At 43.0% G+C, this 20,613-nt stretch overlaps 1 protein-coding gene across 1 annotated transcript in view; it reads right to left on the bottom strand.

The window, feature by feature from the left end:
* The window catches only part of adam22 (ADAM metallopeptidase domain 22), a gene marked incomplete at both ends in the record, with an annotated part of 158,041 nt that overhangs the window by 12,387 nt on the left and 125,041 nt on the right, over positions 1–20,613 (bottom strand). The window contains 8 exons of the mRNA XM_080739570.1: positions 698–764; positions 1,751–1,851; positions 7,806–8,003; positions 13,053–13,106; positions 13,659–13,749; positions 17,048–17,159; positions 17,566–17,734; positions 18,873–18,998. Coding sequence (XP_080595696.1) covers positions 698–764; positions 1,751–1,851; positions 7,806–8,003; positions 13,053–13,106; positions 13,659–13,749; positions 17,048–17,159; positions 17,566–17,734; positions 18,873–18,998 — 918 coding nt within the window. The remainder of the gene's footprint in view (positions 1–697; positions 765–1,750; positions 1,852–7,805; positions 8,004–13,052; positions 13,107–13,658; positions 13,750–17,047; positions 17,160–17,565; positions 17,735–18,872; positions 18,999–20,613) is intronic.

Raw genomic sequence — 20,613 nt, 5'->3', positions numbered from 1 at the left:
ATACACCATCAGAATAACTCGCATGACACCAAGCACATACCGGTATAAGGAGAACTATAAATATGTTGTTTGAAAAATCGCTCTTCTAACTTAAGAGGAGTCCACTATAACTATGACGACAACGATAGTCATAAATAATATTGTTAGCTTCACTTTCAGAGTCATTTCATGAAGATATAAACATCGAATCAGAGTCAGATTACCCATAATATGTCATGTGTCTTTCAGCACCACAGAGATCACTCTGTCTCTCTCCCCCTCCAAGTGCGCATCTCTGACACAGGTGTTTGGTGTTCATGAACGTTATCGTGTGGACACTTACATAATTACCAATATACCGGTAGTTATTGTGCTTCTAGTGAATAGCCCTTAACAGTTTGTCCGGCACATCCTTTCTTCTTGTGAGAAAAGTAGCTGGTGTGGAATTAGAGATTGTGGCATTCTAGGCTTTTTTTTGTTTTATGTGCATGTGTACAACCAAAGTATGTACATAATCTGGACAAAGAAATGATCAGTAATTCAATCTCTTGATCTTCCCGCTTAAACCAATGATTGACTTTCAAACGCATATCCAGGATGATTATCGATAGAACTTGATATCGAGTAGTTCACAGCGGGCACAGCAGCATCCATACATCTACAACACGGGGAGGGTATGACATCACACCCTGTCATGACATCATCGCAGGACACTTACTCTGTGGAGTTTGAGCGAGCCCGGAACTTCTTCCCTTTCAGCTTCTTACGGTGTCCACTCACGTTGCCTACAAGGACACCGAAGAAAAACAAATCATGGTTGAGATAAGAAATACTGTATGCTTGGTATGAGATAGCAAAACTAAAAGATATCCACAAAGATAAAATGATACAGAACTTTAAGCCTTGGATGCATATCAATAAGATAGGCAGGATAAAGTATTGTGAATATAGCTCAGGCTGGATACAATAAAATTCACCGCTGAGCTATTCACAGTACTGTATTTATTGTGACCGAAGGTCCCAGTTTACCATGAGAAATGGTACAGCTTGTCCGCGTGTAGACGTGAAGCTGTGTGTGTATACATTTTTACAGTCTATTGTTGGATCCCTTGACACATCACTGTGACATCACAGGTGACATCACCTATGTAATAGTCCATATATGGGTATTCCCCAGAATCCCTTTTATGCCCATATATGAAGATACCCGATGCCATCGATATATATATATATATATATATATAATATCACTGGCCAGATGGCCAAGAAATGGCCCATATCTGTGTGGCTGGCTCAGAAAGGGATCTCCATGTATGGGCATAAAATATATGTATGTTGTGATGTCATGGGAACCACTCTAACAGAATCCATTTTATGCCCATATATGGAGATCCCTGATGTCATCAATATTAAGCCCATATCTAACAGGACTTCATGGGAATGCCCATATATGGAGGAAGACAGCCCCTATCTGTGCGGCTGGTTCAGACAGGAATCTCCATGTATGGGCATAAAAGGGATGTACTATTATATACAGTACATGGATCTCCATGGGTAACTGGTCCGACATCACTGGCCAGATGGCCAAGAATTGGCACGACCTCGCCCTCTTTAGGGCGAGGTCGCATGTCGCCCTGAGGCGTCTTACTAGTTAATTTTTTTTTTTACAGCCTAGAACAAATAATATACTGTGTTATGTTACACGCACGCACACATGCACAGTGCACATACCTACACAAACCGTCTCAATCAAAGAAAACGTGGCGATTACCTTGCCAGGAGTTGCTCCTGGGTCTGCCGTTCTCACAGATATCTGAGATGTGTTTGGCATCAGGAATCCTCTCGCTCCACGAGTGTGACAGACCATTAGATCTGTACACACATACACACATAACACGTCAATGACAGCCACACGCAGCACACGTCCTCATTAGTCATCATCATTGTTAGATCCACAGTATACACATAATGCCTGTGGCACGCCATTGACAACCACACACAGCACAAGTCCTCACAAGTCCTCATTATTAGATCTTCACACGACACCTCATTGACTACCTTATGTCCAGGTCCATCCCACTTCCACCATTCATTAGACGAAGATGTAACATGTAAAGAATGACGTCGGTGAAAACAAGTCCTGATAAGTGGCCAGAACTGGATTTGAATTAGTCAGCAGTATCAACTCCACAATAACGAATTGTGCTTATGTTTTTGGTTTTGTTGTTTTGTATAGCCTTTTACTGACAATACATTTTCTCACCTGATTTCTGGGCCTACCAACCATAATATGTCAGGCGATGCAACATGATTAGAGCAACCATGGTAGAAGTCAACAGTAACATTGACTTATAACAACAGTTACGACCACCATTACGGTGTATGTCTAAAATTGTACAGACTACTGTATACTGTATGCAAAAAAAACAACAACAAAACATTTGTATAACATACTGTAGGCCTATGTAGGCTGTTGTATACATAGGTATACTATAACAGTATGATAAACAGCTCTCTGCTTCTGGACTAAACATCCAACTCAGCACAGTAGCTTCAAGTGATTGGCCACAATAATCGCTTTACTGAAATGGTATTTGTATTGATGCCAAATAGGACACGACCTCTCCCAGAGTGAGTGTATGGGGGAACAGTTCAACCCTGGCATCCTTATTTTGGACAATGTCAATGTTCAAAAATGTTCACACTTTTCCAAAATAGACAAAGTATAAATGGCTTAAACGGTTAACATAGGGTTAGGGTTAGGTGGGTTGGTGGCACAAAGCCTGGAGGAGGCGAGGATCGAAGCAGGGATTTTCTAGTTCCTTTTTTATTTTATTTCTATCCCACGATTTTGTAACCCATTTTTTCACCCAGTGCCAATTGCCTAACCTGTAATCCTGGGTTAGGGTATAATCCTGGGTTAGGGTATTTTGTGAGGGTATCTACCCTAGGAGAAACGGGGAAAACATGCAAACTCCACACAGAAAGGCCCTTTCCAACCCCACCTAGGGTGTGGGCACTGATGATGCGGAGGAGGGAACATGCCCCCAGCGCCCACAGCGCCCCCCGGCGGGAATCGAACCCAGGACCTTCTAGCTGTGAGGGGACAGTACTACCAACTGCGCCACCGTGCCCCCATTTTTCTAGTTCCTAAACGACCGATCTACCTCTTGCTTGCTCAACGTATACGTTCAGATAGTTGCACCACCTGACATTGCACCACCTGACATTTTTAAACAAGTTGGTTGTTTTAACCCAATGATCCGTAGAATAAAAGACATATAAACATATAAATGACTGATATACAGTATAGACTTGGTGATTTGTTTCGCTAGATATTCACACAGAAAGCCTATAGATGGAACGTGGTGGTGATGTATGGGGCTGTGGAGAGTGGGCGGGGCATGCAAAGGGGAGGAGCCATGGTAACAGCAGCAGTGAGGCAACGTCATGGTAACTGATGAATGATCCCATCCATGCCACCCAGTTACCACGGTAACGGGATGCTCACATCCATGCTACCCTATACGATGGCAAACAGCAGTAAGCAGGCCTATACTTTGTTCTGAGAGTAATACAAGATCACAGCTCATAAGTGGGGTTTAAACAGTAGCCCCATATAGAACCTCACACTCCACTGCATACTGTTATGCTCCGAGATGAGGTCCTACGGGGATATCACCGGGCTGGGGTAGAATGTATTGAGTATGATTTTCCATCCGGTGGTACATAAAACATGCATGGTGGCGTTGGGAAACGGTTTAATTTGCTTATTTAGTCTCATTAAATTCGGGTAAAAGCCCCCGGCGGCAGGTGCCAGTACTGCTCCCTTCCCATTGTAGCAGAATAAGGAGCAGTAGTGGCAGCTGCCGCCGGGGGAGTTCCGGTTGAATGGGAAAACATTACACTAGCTGACAAAACTAGCGGTTTAAGCGGTTGTTTCGTGCCGTAGTGCATGTTTTATGTACCGTGGGATGGAAAATCATACTCCGGGAACTACCTTTACTTATTGGATTACATTTTCGGGAAAAGGGTGATCTACCTCGGCGTGGAGGCATTCTACCCCAGCCCGGTGATATCCCCCTATAGGACCTCATCTCGGAGCACAACAGTATGCAGTGGAGGGTGAGGTTCTATAATATGGGGCTAGGTTTAAACATGCTATCACATGTTTCTCAACAGCATACTGTCCACTTCATCCAGAGTTGTTCATTAAACTCTGAAAGGTTGAAGAGTTCGATTAACATTGTGGATTCTAATGTGTACCAAAGCCATTATAAGCAAACAGTAGTTTTCCAACCTGGGCCCTATTTTCTTAGTCGTTACCATCACTTGGTTTGACATAAATCATTCTATCAGTATCCAGTTGCAAAACACGTCCAACATAATCATCAGAGCTGTTAGACAAAACACACAGTGTAGCTGTCAAATACAATCTAACGGTGCCAAACCCAGTTGAGCTTGTTCTATCAACACTATTAAGGCTCAGTCTGAATGCTACCTGACGTTTTTCAAGGAGAATGGATAATGGACAATGTGTTAAAAACACAAACACAGACAAAACCCAAATATTTTTAAATTATTATTAGCTCCACCAGGCTAGCCTGACACTCAGCCTGAATTGACATTTCGTTTCACTCCATTATTCAAAGCCTCTTCAATGAGAGCAATTCTAGACCCCTGAATCACCAAAATAAAAATGTAAAGGGGTGTGGCTAGCGATTCAGGGTCTGGAACTAGGCTACCACCAGGCTGAAGTCAGGGGGATTATTGTGTTTTTATCCCTGTGTGTCTGTCTGTCCGTCTGTCCGTCTGTCTGTCTGTCTGTCTGTCTGTCTGTCTGTCTGTCTGTCTGTCTGTCTGTCTGTCTGTCTGTCTGTCTGTCTGTGGCTAATCTCAAAATACTACACCGATCAGCATCATGTCTTGTGCATGCTGCCAGTAGGTCAAGTAAATCCCTGATTTTCTTGATGTTATATGAATATCAGAGAATCTCTGGCAGGACATAATGCACTAGATTGAGCGCACCTTTCTACCTATCTCTGCCAGGTAAAGGGGCGATCTGTGTGCCTGTGAGTTTGTTTGTCTGTCTAGGGCTAACCTTTGGACTGATCAGCACCAAATGTGGATACCGCCATTCGAGCTCTTTAACATATCGTCACTGTCGGGCATAAACCTTGTATCTCCAAGTTTCAAATTTGTTCAGTTTGTCATAAAGCAAAGCCCTGCTTCATCATACAAGACTGTCACACAAAACTAGTGAAAATAGCAGATCTACAAGCACACACCACCACGCTATTTTCACTATTTTAAATCATTTTAAAAATGATAAATCCAAAACGAAAGGTTTTGGACACCCGACAACAACGATATGTTATGTCGATTTTTAAACGATGTTTCACAGATTTGTTGAAATATTTAACCTTCTAAACAATGGGAGTGAACGGCCGTCTGATAACCTTGTCCAGATATGGACTCATACTGTACATGAGACGTGTCATCATAGCTCTACTGAGCACATGAACGTCTCTGGTCATAATTTACGTGTTTTGTCCACTTGTTGAGCCTCGGCTGGGTTTGGCTTCCATCATGGATACTGATCCATGATGGATCTTAGGATCTACATCTGATGGAGGCTCCATCAGATTGGATTTGACAGCTGCACAGCGGTGTCTCTGGTGCGCATGAAGCTCTATATCAGGGTTCCCCAATAGGCGGCCCGCAGGGTGCTACTGTCTGGCCCCCAACAACCCCAGTAATAATGGTGGTATAAGAGCAGCAACAACACTAGTATATCGTCGTTGTCGGGTGGAAACCTTGTATCTCCAAATTTGTATGTTCTTTCGCAAAGTAAAGCCCTGCTTCATCATACAAGGCCGTCGCACAAAAGTAGTGAAAACAGCAGATCTACAAGCACACAACGTGTGCTTGTAGATCGGCTGTTTTCACTAGTTTAATCATTATTAAAATGATAAATGCAAAACGAACGGTTTTGGACATACAAGATTTTTCAACCGATTTTCAACCGCCCCCTGCGATGTTGTGGCCCTCGGCTTGGTACCCTAGACATGATTCGGCCCTTGGAGAAAACTAATTGGGGAACCCTGCTCTATATGCTCAAAAGAAGGGATGATATTATTATTATTATTTTATCATCACTTAGCAACAGCAAGGACAATGGAGCCTGCATGTGGGAAGAAAATAAATGACTTTGATCATTTCAAAGAAGCATGATATGCACAAGAGGCAGAGCCATAATACACACACCGTAAAATCCTCGGTGTTGATCTATCCATTGAGTGTCCATTTCAGTGGTGTGTTCAAACTTTATTTGCATGGCATTTATAATTATTCCCTCCCTCCCAAACGCACGACACGTGTGATGCACATGCGTATATACTGTACGTACCGGTACGCACACAAACACGTCACGCGTGGTCACCGAATGAAGTTTGAAGTGTGGCAGGTCTATTGTTTATTATTATCACCTCAATAAAGACAACAGAGTTATATCAATAGCCACACATTTTCACCGTAGACTAGGCTGCGAAGTCCACATTCTTGCTGCCCCAGCCCCGTATCAGATGCGTATCAGATACGCTTTCTCAGATGTGTTTTTGAATGGCTACGCTTGGCTAAAAAATGTCTGCAGGTCACACTGCGTATATTGCGTATCACGGTAGAACACACCACTGGTCCATTTGGTTACATATGCAAAGTTTCCTAGTTAAACGAACACAGAGGATTTCACTGTGCACAGTGCAGGCCGGCCGCGCTGCTGGCAGAGAGACACAGACAGAGAGAGGGAGATGGAACACAATAGAACACAATATGAGTACTGAAGTCCTGATCTGTCTATCCTAGATCGCATCATATAAGAACTGTGTTAAATGTTGTGGCGATTTTGTCAGGTTCATGATACTGAGTTACATTTGTTGAGTTGCACCAAAACTGTGTTTGGAGGAGAGGGGAAAAAAAGAAGAAAATCTTACTCTTTGGATAAATTTGTTTGTAACCATCAGTTTTAAGATCTAAGATTCCCCTATGGGAATTCCAATAGACGCATTTCTGGTCCCCGTTACACTGATAAGAACTATAGATGCGCGCGCAGGTCGGTACCAAAATTTGCCAATGAATCCAGCGCTCCCCAAAATGGGGATTGGTGGGAATTGATTACATGATACAGTCACCTGTGCATTTAGTCTCAATGTTTGTAAACAAGAAACGGGGCTATCCACCTGTTTCCGCGGGAGTTTACTGGAGATTATTTGGACCTGTTTGGACCACACTTCCGGTTTAACAGCAGACATACAAGCTCACGTCGCGTCGCAGATGCAACCCGTTGTGAGGTTGTAGATCACACTCGGCTGCGGCGCCGGAAGCTCGGTACAGCGTCTGCGCAATGCACTATGGGGCGTTGGAAACTCGTGGATACAAAACATACTGCTGTGACCCAGCGCTAGGTTATCTATATAGCGCCCTCTAGCGGCAAGGATGTCAGACTTCAGTGCTCTATTGGAAACAAACCCACAATGAAGTTTGTTCTCTCTCTCTCTCTCTCTCTCTCTCTCTCTCACACTCTCTCTCTCACACACACACACACACACACACACACACACACACACACACGCTCAAACCCTCTCAAGCTCGATTCATGCTAAGTCACACGACCACGTCGCTCTGTGAAAACCAATCATTTCGGCCGAGCTCCGCGGAGTCGTGACATAGCATGAGTCGGCGTTTGCGCTTCCTCTCCGTGCGGCGCAGTCACTCGAGAGGCGGATGAAAAAGGGGTGGCGTTAAATGGAATGAAAAGCTGCCGTCACCTGAAGCCAAACAGTGAGATGTTCTGGGAGATGGAGGGAATGGATGGGGTGAAGGACAGTGTGATCTGGAGGTTAGACAGACAGCCAGACCTCTTTTTGGAGCTGCAGCCCGAGTTGGTGCTCACTCCCGGGGGCATGTCACTGTAGAAGGAGTCCCCGTCCCCGGGTTTCTTCACATAGTCCCCCGGCGGCACCGGACTACAAAGCAGGGACGTGCAGAGAATGTTAGAGAGGCATGGGGCTGACATTTCTAAAAGGGCCTTTTGGTGGAAATATATCGAAAATAATAGATCTCCAAGGTCACAGCTGCGACGCATTGTGAGCTTGGAGGTGGGCTATTTTCGGGGCGTGATACCACACTGGACTAAGCATAATCAAGTCGAGTTGGAGATGTGGCGTACGGCATGGATTTCTACACAGAGAGGGCAGTTATTTCGGCATAAGATGCTGCATTCGAGTTCAGGAGAGTTTGGACAATGCAGTTATCTTGAAAGGCATGGAAAGGGGGCATGTGCATTTCTTTCACCATAGTAAAAACTGCATTCATGTTCCGGAGAGAGGGCACTTTTTACAGACGGATAAAAGGGCAAGGGCTCAAGCCCCCATGTGTGCAGAAGAAGAAGAGGAATCAACATGATTCTCTTTGCGAGAGCCGTCCTCAAAGTGTTTTTCGCTCTTGTTCGGACACCATGTTGGAATGTCGTAAATTCTTTTGAATCTCTTTGCCCTTTTTTTCTCCCAGTTTAGTCATTGCGTTATGAACGCGAACGCATGCGGAGGAACACGCTATTCTTCTGACTTCATCTCCCCACTGAACAGGCACCCCAACCAGCCTGTAGGAGGTGCTGGTGCAGCAATAGAAATCACCCTCCCCACCTATAGCTTTGGTATGCCGGGCCAGGCTGGAATTCACCACAGTGAAATGCTGCAAAAGCCTCATTCATACCTCATTGCATGGCCATGTTGCTCAATGAAAATAATATAAAAAATTGCCGATTTTAGATTGCAATGCGGCAATTTAAAATCACTTTGTTTTCTTCTCATTATAACATGAGCCCCAACAGGCCACCAAGAATCACTTGGGAGCTCAACAACGTCGATCAAAATTATTTTCCTGATTATGCACACTTATACGGAGGGATACAGCCGTTTTAGAGATACAGTACGTTTTTGGACCAAAGTGGTGAACAGACCGACCAACGACATTGATAGCGTGGGTAAAAAATATTGTCTAAGTCAGTTGAAGTAATTTTCAATAATACAATTCAATTATGACCCAGCCCTGATGGATCTCATTTTCGGCCTAAATAACATTCACAGTATTGATCGAATGCATGATTTTCACCTTAATGTATCAGATAAAAGACCTCAAGTTCACCATGTATCAAAATAGCTGAATGCAGTACACAGCCAAATCCACAGCCAATGTTAATTGAACAATGAAAGTATTCAAAGGATCCCTGGCTAATAAGCCTTATTATAATTGCCCAATATAATTAAAATTAAAAAATTAAAAACACCTTAAATACTGTTACTCAAGCAGGAAAATGCCTCTCGCAAGTTGATGTTGTCACTTGTCCATGTTTTTGTCTAACTTAATCTGAGGTTAATATGGGCATGAAATCAATATTTTAATGTTTATGTTTTTATTAGCACATGCATTCTGCATTCCATAGGGCTGGACCACACATGGACAAATGATATCATCAACTTGTGACAGGCTTTTCCTGCTTGAGTAACAGACATTTTAGGTGTTAGTTATAGAGGGCTTTATAATGTCTCACGGCACATAAGGCTTAATAGCCAGGGATCCTTTTAAATGAACCCATTTAGACCTGGAAAGCATCTATTCTGTGTCATTTTAGATTTAACCATCACTTTAACCATTATTTGATGCTTTAGCTGTTCAAAAATAGCAGATCTACAAGCTCATAGCGTGGCTTAATACTGTACCTATAATTCTGGGGGCCTTTGATTTTAAAAGGTTTGAGAACCACTAGAAACATTTTTTTTTTTTTTCCCGAAAACTGTTCTGATTTAGAAGACATTTTATAGAATCGGGTCCTCAGGTCTCAATGGGTTAAATTAACTGACACACATGTTGTGGTTTAGCAGTATAGAAGTATCTCACTGACATTACAGTATTAACCCTCACATATACCGTACAGTATGCTATGGTACAGGGACAACATTGCAGTCTGTGTAGTAAGAAATAACATTGCACAATCAACAATATCACTACATTCAACTCAGCATTCTTCATCAAACAATGTTGGGTCATGCAGCGAGCATGCACTATATGACTATAATCTGCAACGTGCAGCATGACCGCGTGCTGCAACGCTACCACCATGCAGCACTCCTGAGCTGCATGCTGCAACGTGCAGCAGGGCTGCAATCTGCAACGTTACCATGAGACGGTGGAACTGTGAAGGATGAAGAAACGCATGGAAAAGAGTGAACACTGGAATGCAACACATTCACTTCACTACGGATGGGCTGCGTGTGTGTGTGTGTGTGTGTGTGTGTGTGTGTGTGTGTGTGTGTGTGTGTGTGTGTGTGTGTGTGTGTGTGTGTGTGTGTGTTATACAAGCTGATGTGCTACTGAAGAAGGAAGGAAGGAAGGAAGGAAGGAAGGAAGGAAAGAAAGAAAGAAAGAAAGAAAGAAAGAAAGAAATAATGTCAAGGAGAGGAAATGAAATGAAATGAAAAGAAAGAAAGAAAGAAAGAAAGAAAGAAAGAAAGAAAGAAAGAAAAAACAGCGGAACATGAAATGACAACATGTTGAAGAGTTAAAGAATATTTTGTCATTTTTCAGTTCTATCCATTCAGTTATTGTACAATGACGTGCATAAATAACACCAGCTGTACTATCGTTGGGAGTATCACTGCAGGAATGTGACCTACTTCCAAGAAAACACAGATGAGGAGGAATCTGTACTATGTAGTGAAGCTAGAGCAAGGAATGCTGGGTATTGTAGTATTCTTTTTTATTGGGCCGTGATAGTACACTGAGCAATGATGCTGGTGTTACTTTGTGTATGCACTTCATACCGTGAATAAATGTGGATATGGTTGAAAAACAGCAGTATATTCCTTTAATCACACAAACCCCAGCATCCGTATTGTGGGAAAAACCTTCGCAGAAAATAGCAGATATCTGATATTGTCAGCGAAAGCCTTTCCCACAATAACAGAAAAGACACCAGTATAGAGCCCCGAGGGACTCCTCTCGACCATAATGGGGTTCTAAGTGGTTAATAGTTGTGCACAGGGTTCGAGTTATGTGGGGGCCAATGGGGGCTTAGCTCCCATAGTTAAAGTCTGGGACCCCATAGTCAACAACCCCTGTGGGGTCTCTTTTTTTCTAAGTGTGTTTTTTTTTTTTTTTTCCTAGTTTTTTTATTTCATGTTCCATTGGAAGAATTTATATTATTTATGTTAACTAGATATACTAAATAATCATGTTAGACAGTAAGACTGAACAATGACATCACACCGTTTAATCCTACTATTAATTTTATTATTATAAATCAGGCGCATTTAATGTGGGGTGTGAGTCTTCCTTTACCGCCCGGGTTATAACACACTCGCTGCAATGGTTCCTACCTTTCTCCCATAGCCGAGGAGGCCCTGGATGCAGATCTACCCAGCTGCGTGGTCTCGCCATGGCCTGGGCATGGGGTAAGCTAGGAACCACTGCATCGAGTGTTTGTTCTAGCCACGGCCCGGACGGCAAAGGAAGGCGGACAGCAACAAACAACCAAACAACGCTGTCTTGTAAGCAAGACTGTAGCCTTAGTGTGCCTGTGCCCGTGACAATGTTTTTTTTATTAAATAAATATGAACCCGACCCGCCTTGTTTTGAGAAAGAAAAATACCCATTTTAGCCGACTTTATGCTGCCAGAACGGGAACTTTTGGCTGGATGGCTCAGAGCTCAGATGGAGGAATTGGGAAGGCTGAGCAATAATGGTGAGCTAATATGAACAGAAAAGACGGCCTGGAGTTGTCAACATAGCCAATGTGAAGCCCCAAAGACACCCGAATTAATATTGTGAAAGGAAAAATATGATTTAATACAGGAAAATACCCGTTTTAGCCGACTTTATACCCGAAAAATACCCGATTTAATATGATTTAATATAGGAAAATACCCGTTTTAGACGACTTTATACCCGAAAAAAAAGGCGCCGACAGCATAGGGCCCCCATAGCTCTCAGAGTATAACTCGAACACTGGTTGTGCATGCAGACTCTAACAGCGGGTTGAGTTTGTCTGAAGTTGCTTTGGAGGAGACTCTGCTTGGGTCTGGAAAATGGTCCAGCATGGATAGATCCATAACAATGAGTGACATCAAAATGACACATGCACAGTGATGGAGTGGAGAGCCACGACGTATGAAAACAACATCAGTGTTAGATGCATGTGTTATATTCATATCCTAGTGCCCATTCATGTCAGTGCTGGATGAATGTCACTGTTAGTGTTATATTCTTATCTCAGTGTTAGATTCACAGTGGTGGAAAAGGTACTCAAATGTTTTACTTAAGTAAATGCATCAATACTGCAACGTAGAAATACTCTGTTAGGGTGACCTCACACCAAAATACCTATGAGAGTGGAATCCGCGTTCCGCCAATGCATTTCAATGAGAAGGGAGCGTGTTTTGCCAGTAGAGGATTTCTGCAAAAAACGCTCTATTCTCATTGAAATACATTGGCGGATTCCACTCTAGGTATTTTGGTGTGAGGGCACCCTTACAAGTAAAAGTCCAAAATTCAAAATGTACTCGAGTAAAAGTACCAAGGTATTGGTATCAAAATGTACTTAAAGTGCCAAAAGTAAAAGTAAAATGTTTGAAAATAGCCGATCTACAAGCTCACAAGGCGTCACCATGCGACGCGTTGTGAGTAAATAGCCAGGGTATAAAATAGGGCTAAAGTGGTTAATGTGTGTTTTATTACATTATGATTTATATCTGCAAAGTAACTAGTAAGTAAAGTTTTCAAATAAGCGTAGTGGAGTAAAAGTACAATGTTTGGATCCGAGATGGAGTAGTAGTGGAGTAGCATTAAAAGTATTAGAAATTTGAAATACTCAAGTGTACTTAAGTAAATGCACTTAGTCACTTTACAACCACTGTAGATTCATATATCAGTGTTAGAGTTAATGTGTGTTTGATTCATATAGTGTTAGATTCATATCTCAGTGTTAGATTCATATCTCAGTGTTGGATTCAACAAACCGGCAGAATCTTCGGTGGACCTCAGACTCCATGTAGCGTCTCTGTCTGTAGCTCCTGGTGGATGGAACAACGTAGCAACATGAGACAAGACTGACGGCATCATCTGAGCCTCGCTCCTGGAGACCTGCTCAAACTGTTGAGCCACCAGAAAGCCCCAAGGTTTTATAAGATGATTTTAATAATAATAATGATAACAACGATAACAATAATAAATAAAAGAAGAACGGCACCAATAGGGCTCCATAATGAAAAATAAAGAAATAAAAAAAAGTATAGTCTAATGCAGATTCCAAATCAAAAGGCTTCACTTTTTGTTATGGTTTAATATTATGCAGAGCAGACCATGTGGTACTCCTCCCCACACACACACTGCGAGGTCTGGAACCCAGTTCGACATAATCAATCGATGCAATATAATCAATCGGTTTAAACAAGATCCATCACTTGAAAATGATCGATCGATTCACCAAGAACAATCGGCTCCCGTGGCTTCCGCAGGGCCTGGCTCCCGACGGAAATAGGAACGCACGCACACAGACGGCCCCCAAGTCACGGGGGTCCCTGCAGCAGGAGGAGTGAGTCTGTCCCGTTGAGGTGTACACTTACTTGTAGGCCCAGGCGGTGATGGCCAGGACGAGACCCAGGAAGAGGATGGAGCCCACGATGGCACCGATGATGACGTTGGTGCTGATCATACCTGGCGCACACGGAGGAGACAGAGGAGAGGGTGGGGGGTGGTATAGGGTAGGGAGGACAGGAAGATGTAGCAGGTGCTTTTGTCCCCCCCCCCCCCCCGGCTGTTCTCACAATAATCCGGGCAAACAGGGCATGGGCTAGACCGGTGGTTCTCAAACTGTCCAAGGCACACCAAATAAAAGGGGCAATCTCAAGTCAAAGCGCCCTATTTTCATCCATGCCTAACCCGTTATCCCTAAACTTCTTTGACTTTTTTTTACAACTTTGAAAAACATTTTTAAATAATTCAAATAGCAATACAAGATCACAACGTGTTGATGTAGATCGTCTATTTGAAGAACATATGCTTAAAACCCGTCACTGTGACACTGTTCTTATTTTTCTGGCAAAGACAAAGGGGGAGACTATATTTTCACCCACAAACAAAATAAATAAAATAAATAAATATAAAAGATTATAAATAAAATGCCTATAATGACATGCCAAAAAAAGGAATGCCAGGTAGAACGTGGTTCAAATATATATGTATGTTACAGTCAGTTTGGGTAACTCAGTGAGATTGGGGTAAGAGCACTTGTTTTGTCATTCACCACACACCCCTAACACCACCTGGATCAATTCACCTTGATAGTCTCTTATCAGCGCACCTGTGTAATTCTGCGTATTCACCATGAGATGGCGACAACAGCCATTCACTTGTGTAGTCACTGACGTCACTCTTTGCGACACCTCTTTCGTTGTTTATCTACTAGCCCAGCTTGCCTGTGTTTAGCCATTAGCTTACTATGCCTAACTCTAACCCTAACCCTAACCTTAACTTCAGTATAAACTATGCCTAACCCTGACCCTAACCCTAACCTCCGTGGGGTGAGGCCCACGGCGTCCTGCCGACGCTACGTTGTCGTTGTTGTGGATCAAAGTGACCGCTTGTTCCGCCCCGCGCCGCACGACGAGCGCTCCTGTTCTCAATTTCACTGAAACTCAAAAAACTGTGACATATGTATATATATATATATATATATATATATATATATATATATATATATTACTGATAAACGTTAGTAAAAAGTAAAAAGTTAGTGGTTGTCACAAAGTCCCACGGCACAGCGTTTGAGAAGCACTGGACCAGAGACACACAACAGTCGCACACACACACACACACACTGGACCATCACGCTCAAGAGGAAAAGTCTGAAAGGAAGGCAACAGGAGGGAACCAACCAGGAACGAGGGAACGCTGTTTGCTGCTACACCCCAATGTTAGCACTACAGTACTCTGTAGTAGCTTCCCAGGTCACAACCACACGTCCACTGGTAACTGGTCCATTCTACCGTTACAGTGGTTCTCCTGGAGACCCCCAGAGCACTGCTGGTTTCCCTTCTATATGTCCCAGCTTTGGACCGTATAGACCAGGGTTCCCCAATAGGCGGCCCGTGGGCCATTTGCGGCCCGCGGGGGGCTACTGTCTGGCCCCCACCAACCCCAGTAATAATGGTGGTATAAGATCAGCAACAACACTAGTATATTGTCGTTGTTGGGTGGAAAGCCCTGCTTCATCATACAAGGCCGTCGCACAAAAGTAGTGAAAACAGCAGATCTATCTTAAACTAGCGACTGAAAGCATAAAACATGTATTTTCGTGGCAGTGAATTCGTTTTTAGAGCGGGTTTGCTAGTTTTTATACATTTTTATTTCTGTGACAACACTTGGTTTTAGTTAGTTTTAGCGTTAACTATAATAACCTTGCACCAGGTGAGTTAACGCTAGCCCGTAGAACAGAAAACCAGCAGTAGACTTAGTCAGGGAATATTAATAAAACCTGGGAATAAATTTGTTACCAAACGATTTCTTCACCAATGTGTTCGTAAAGGTGTCTAGTAACATATCTAACAAAGATTGAAATTCAACATTGTCAAACGTTTTTAATTATTCTGAATCCATTGCAAGCATTTGTTTTACACGAAAAACATTCCTTGGGCCAACAATGGACCCCATACAACTGTGAAAAGCGATGACTCATCACTAAGCCATCGTTCTTTGGGGGTGTTTTTGGCCCGATGAATGTTTTTCGTGTAAAACAAATGCTTGCAATGGATTCAGAATAATTAAAAACACCTAGTTAGACCCCTCACATCCCACTTAAAGCATATTTTTTGGGAGTAATGTTTCCCCTTATAGCATAGTGTGTAGTAAGTGAATGAGACCCAGCATTACCCTAGCTGTCAAAGATTCTCCTAGGGATGTTGAATTTCAATTTTGTTAGATATGTTACTAGACACCTTTACGAACAAATTGGTGAAGAAATCGTTTGGTAACAAATGTATTCCCTTTTGACAGGTATTCTGCAAAGATTCCCTGACTAACTGGGTTGAGAACCACCTGGTTGGACTCAACTGGGGTCACACGCAATACACCGCTTCTTTTATCAACACAGAGATGAGGTGAGGAGGAAGAACCAGGAAATGACATCAAAAGACCCCACAAACACAACCAAGATGAACTGAAATCTGACCTCCAGGCACGCCGTCAAAGACATGAGCCCTGTCGACAAAGAATGAACGTGAAAAATAATGAGCCAAAAAACTAAAGAAAAAACAAAAAACTAATGACGTGCATGGTTCAATACAGCAAAAACAAAATGTAATGTATTCATAGGGACAGTCCAACACAAAGAGAGACACAAAGATGACTCGGCCTGTCCAAATTAAAGTTCACATTCCACAACTAAAACGGTTTTAAAAGCGCCGAGAGCTTCTTACTCTCTTCTTACTTTCTTTGTTTATACACACAGTGGAAAGACAGTGTAGGAGAGACAGAACGTAGGGAAGCTAGGAAGGAGACGGGCGCAAGGGAGACAGAAAGTAGGACAGCTGAGAGGGAGATAGTGTAAGGAGAACGAGAAGGCTTTCCTAAAAGAAAAGTCGTTCAGAATAATTTGTCCTTATTACATCACTGACACGCATATGAACATATAGGCCGTATCATTTTGTTATGAGTGTTCATTTTATTAAACAGTTGATGCAGGACACGTCAATGTGAGTGAGATTATTAATAACGTGTGCTCTTTTGGTGATAACAAAAAAGCTTTAATTTGGACCACTGAGACGGGCGAATAGTAGAGAGTTGAAAAGAAGACACAAATAAAGAGGTGGAGAAGAATATGAGAATGAGACAAGTCACGGGAGATAGAGAGAAAGTATGGAGGCAGAGGGGTGGAGGTATGGACGGACAGACAGACAGACAGACAGACAGACAGACAGACAGACAGACAGACAGACAGACAGAGGAGTGGTCCTACCTGAGACAGAGGCGGTGGGGCCCACCACCAGGTAGCCCAGAGGACTGGTGGAGTTACAGTCATCTCCCACCCAGCCCAGGTGACACACACACCTCAGCTCACTGCTGCACACCTACAGTTAACACACACACACACACGTTGATTGATTTGTTGATTGATTGATTGATTGATTGATTGATTGATTGATTGATTGATTGATTGATTGGTTCATTCTTTCATTCATGCACGTGCACCAACGCACACACACACATGCACCTCAGTTCATTACTACGCTACACAGCAACAGGTACCCCACACTCAAAGGAACACTGTGAACTTACTATAGAATATGTACAGCATGTACAGTAGTAGCCTATAGGTTAAATCAGATATTATCTTCAAAATGGATTTCCTCTACAGAATTATATATCAACACAGCTTTTTACACATTTTAAACTATGTAGGCAATTGCTAAGTAAATGATAAAAAAGCACATTACATCTCAAACGTTCATGGTTGTGTGGTGTGCGCGTGTGTACCCCATGTCCAGAGCAGACGGTCTTGTCGATGGTCCCTGGACAGGTGCTGAAGTTGAACTGCTGGATTGGGAGGCACTTGTGGTTGAAGCAGATTCTGTCTGTTCCACACGCCGTCCCGTCTTCCACGTACCCCAGGTCACTGTCCCCGTCTATGAACACATGACCCCCACTACAGCCACACACACGCACGCACGCACGCACAAACGCGCACGCACGCACAAACGCGCACGCACGCACGCACGCACACACACACACACACACACACACACACACACACATACACACACACACGCGCACACACACACACATTTTAATTCCTTTATTGGATTACTTAATAGTGATAAGAGGCAATGCAGTACAGTGCAAAAGATCATGTTCACAAATAATGTCCTTAATTCCCTATGCTATAGGGCAGATCATGAAACACATAAATTATGGATATAGATGGCACCGTCTTTTCCAAATAAAGTGGCTGCCAATGATGGCAGACACAGAGCAGAACATAGCCAATTGTTTTGCTGCTTTTTTTGCCAGTCCAGCAAGTTGGAGTCCTCCTCGCACACATTTTATGAACATGCCCTAGGCTACCAAATATCAAAATTATAATGTTACAATTATAACCACAAGCAGAGATGGCATTTGCAAGGGGCTGATATTTTGACCATTTATAGCTAAAGCAGGAGTCCATGTACATGTCAAAAGAGCATCCAACTTCTAAAATGAGAACTGACTTGGTGGATTCATTGATCCACACACACACACGCACGGAGGTGCCGAGAGCTCACTCGTGTATAGGTTATAGGTAATATAATAGGCCTACATGCGATGTTTCATAACATATAACACAAGAACACATTATAACATTCTACATTTATACGGTCAAGTATTCTACTTAAAAATTGTGACTTACAAGAACCATTATCATCGTTATAATAGACCTACATTTACAGTAGTTTAGGCATTTTGGTTTGATAAGGTTGTGGGCAGAACAATTTGTCCAATTGTTATTTGACTATTTTTACTTTAATTATAATTAAAGACACTTCATAGTGAATTAGTGATTATTATAAATAGCTTATGTCATGATTGCTGTTATAGCTAGATCAGATTGTGTTTATAATATAACGCCGGCGCGCCTCCGTCATCTCCACCGAAAACAAGCGCTCCGCCCTTGTTCCATTGTTGGAACCGGGATGTTGTTTTGATACACGCCATCGTAGGTTACCCATATCTAAATAAATAAAAAATCACAGTGGCAACGCTTCTACAGCCCACGTATCTTGGCGAATCCTCCAAGACTAGCCTACCTGCAGTCCAGTGAGGTGCTGTGCTGGGCCAGAGGCACAGAGAAGGTGGTCAGGCCTCCTTGCAGCTCTCCCAGGCGGGGGGCAGGGGAGATGTTGGAACACAGCAGGTACCCACAATGCACGTCTCTGAAACACAAAGGAAACACGCTCTGATGAGATGAGATGCAGTGATGGGACGATAAGCGACATTATCGTTTATCGTGATAAAAAAATCACACCCATGATAATCGTATCGTGGAGTTTTAATTCAGCGTGAAATCGTCCTTTGCCATGCACTGGGATCAATTCTACTTTTAGTCTTTTTTCACTCCCTACCAAATCGTTTTGCCAAAAAATAGCCGATCTACAAGCTTACAACGCGTCTCCGACGCGTTGTGAGCTTGTAGATCGGCAATTTTTGGCAAATGTTCCGCCCTAGGATAATTGATGCTGGGGATTTTTGGAGCTGTGTGAAACACAGGCTCCCTATACGTGGCTGTGTGGGTCTGTGTGTCTGTGTGTCTGTGTGTCTGTGTGTGTGTGTGTGTGTGTGTATGTAGCCTGACTCAGCCTGACTTCGGCGCGTAACTAGTGCCGCACCATTTACGCCACTCGCGCAATATATACATCAAAATGTGCGGCTCGGCCGGGAATGGTGTTCTATTACCTTTCGTTCCGATCCGCCTTACCATGCCGACGTAATCGGCAAAAAACGACGCTTAATTGTCCCCATTGACTTATAATGGGACAATGCAAGAAATCACTTTCAAGTATTTTTCTCTCGTAAACCATAGGAGCTACAGTTTCAAACCTCGGAGAGGAGATTCATAATGATTTTAAGAATGAATCGAAAAATAATTACATCACTCGGCCTCATGGTGGCGCTATAACGGCCCACTTTACGTTTTGCCCCGTAACTCTTGAACCGTAGATCGGAAAATTAAAATTATTTTTTCCCTGGATTCCTTGGGTCAAGACGCATCTCCCCATATAGGCCACGCCCATTTGCGCCAGGATAGATTTTCCGCCATCTTGAATTTTCTCCAAAACACACTTTTTGCTCCTTTTCCTACATATTTTCTTCAAATGTCACAAAAATCGGTACACATGATCTACACACACACACACACACACACACACACACACACACACACACACACACACACACACACACACACAGCTCCACTTCACACGGGTGTGATTTTTGGATCATTGTGATAATATCATAAATCGTAATTTATTTGGTCACAATAATCGTGACATGAAATTTTCATATCGTCCCATCCCTAATGTGATGCTATGGAAACCTTTGTGACGGCAGTCACTGAGCATGCTGCTGCATCACAGGCATACACACACAGTGACAATGTGTGTGTGTGTGTGTGGGGGGGGGGGGGGGCTCTTTACACATTAGGGGCAAATTTGCAAGGCAAATAATTTGCTATTTTTTGTTTAAACTCATAAAGCCAATGAAAGCTTCCATATCGGCGACGAATTTCCAGAGCAAAAAAGCGGCTCTTGTTTTTTCGCCCTGGTGACGCATTTTGCAGACATTCGCTAGCGAACTCCTACACCTTTGAGCAAGGTGAGGGAGTTTTGATTTTTGTTCTGCTTGTGGCTGTGAATTATGAACATCGAAAAGGCTAAAGACATGAGGTGTTTGTTTCTTGTTTGCAGTCCTTCCTTTCTCCCATCATTTTGGGTAATTTTGGTGTTTGTTGTATTGGAGGGGTTTCTGAAGTGTGTGTGTGTGTGTGTGTGT

Source organism: Nannobrachium achirus (assembly GCF_963921795.1).
Source record: "Nannobrachium achirus genome assembly, chromosome: 2".
In the NCBI taxonomy this organism is placed as follows: domain Eukaryota; kingdom Metazoa; phylum Chordata; class Actinopteri; order Myctophiformes; family Myctophidae; genus Nannobrachium; species Nannobrachium achirus.
Note: the sequence above shows the minus strand (reverse complement) of the source record. Positions and strands in the feature narration are given on the sequence as shown.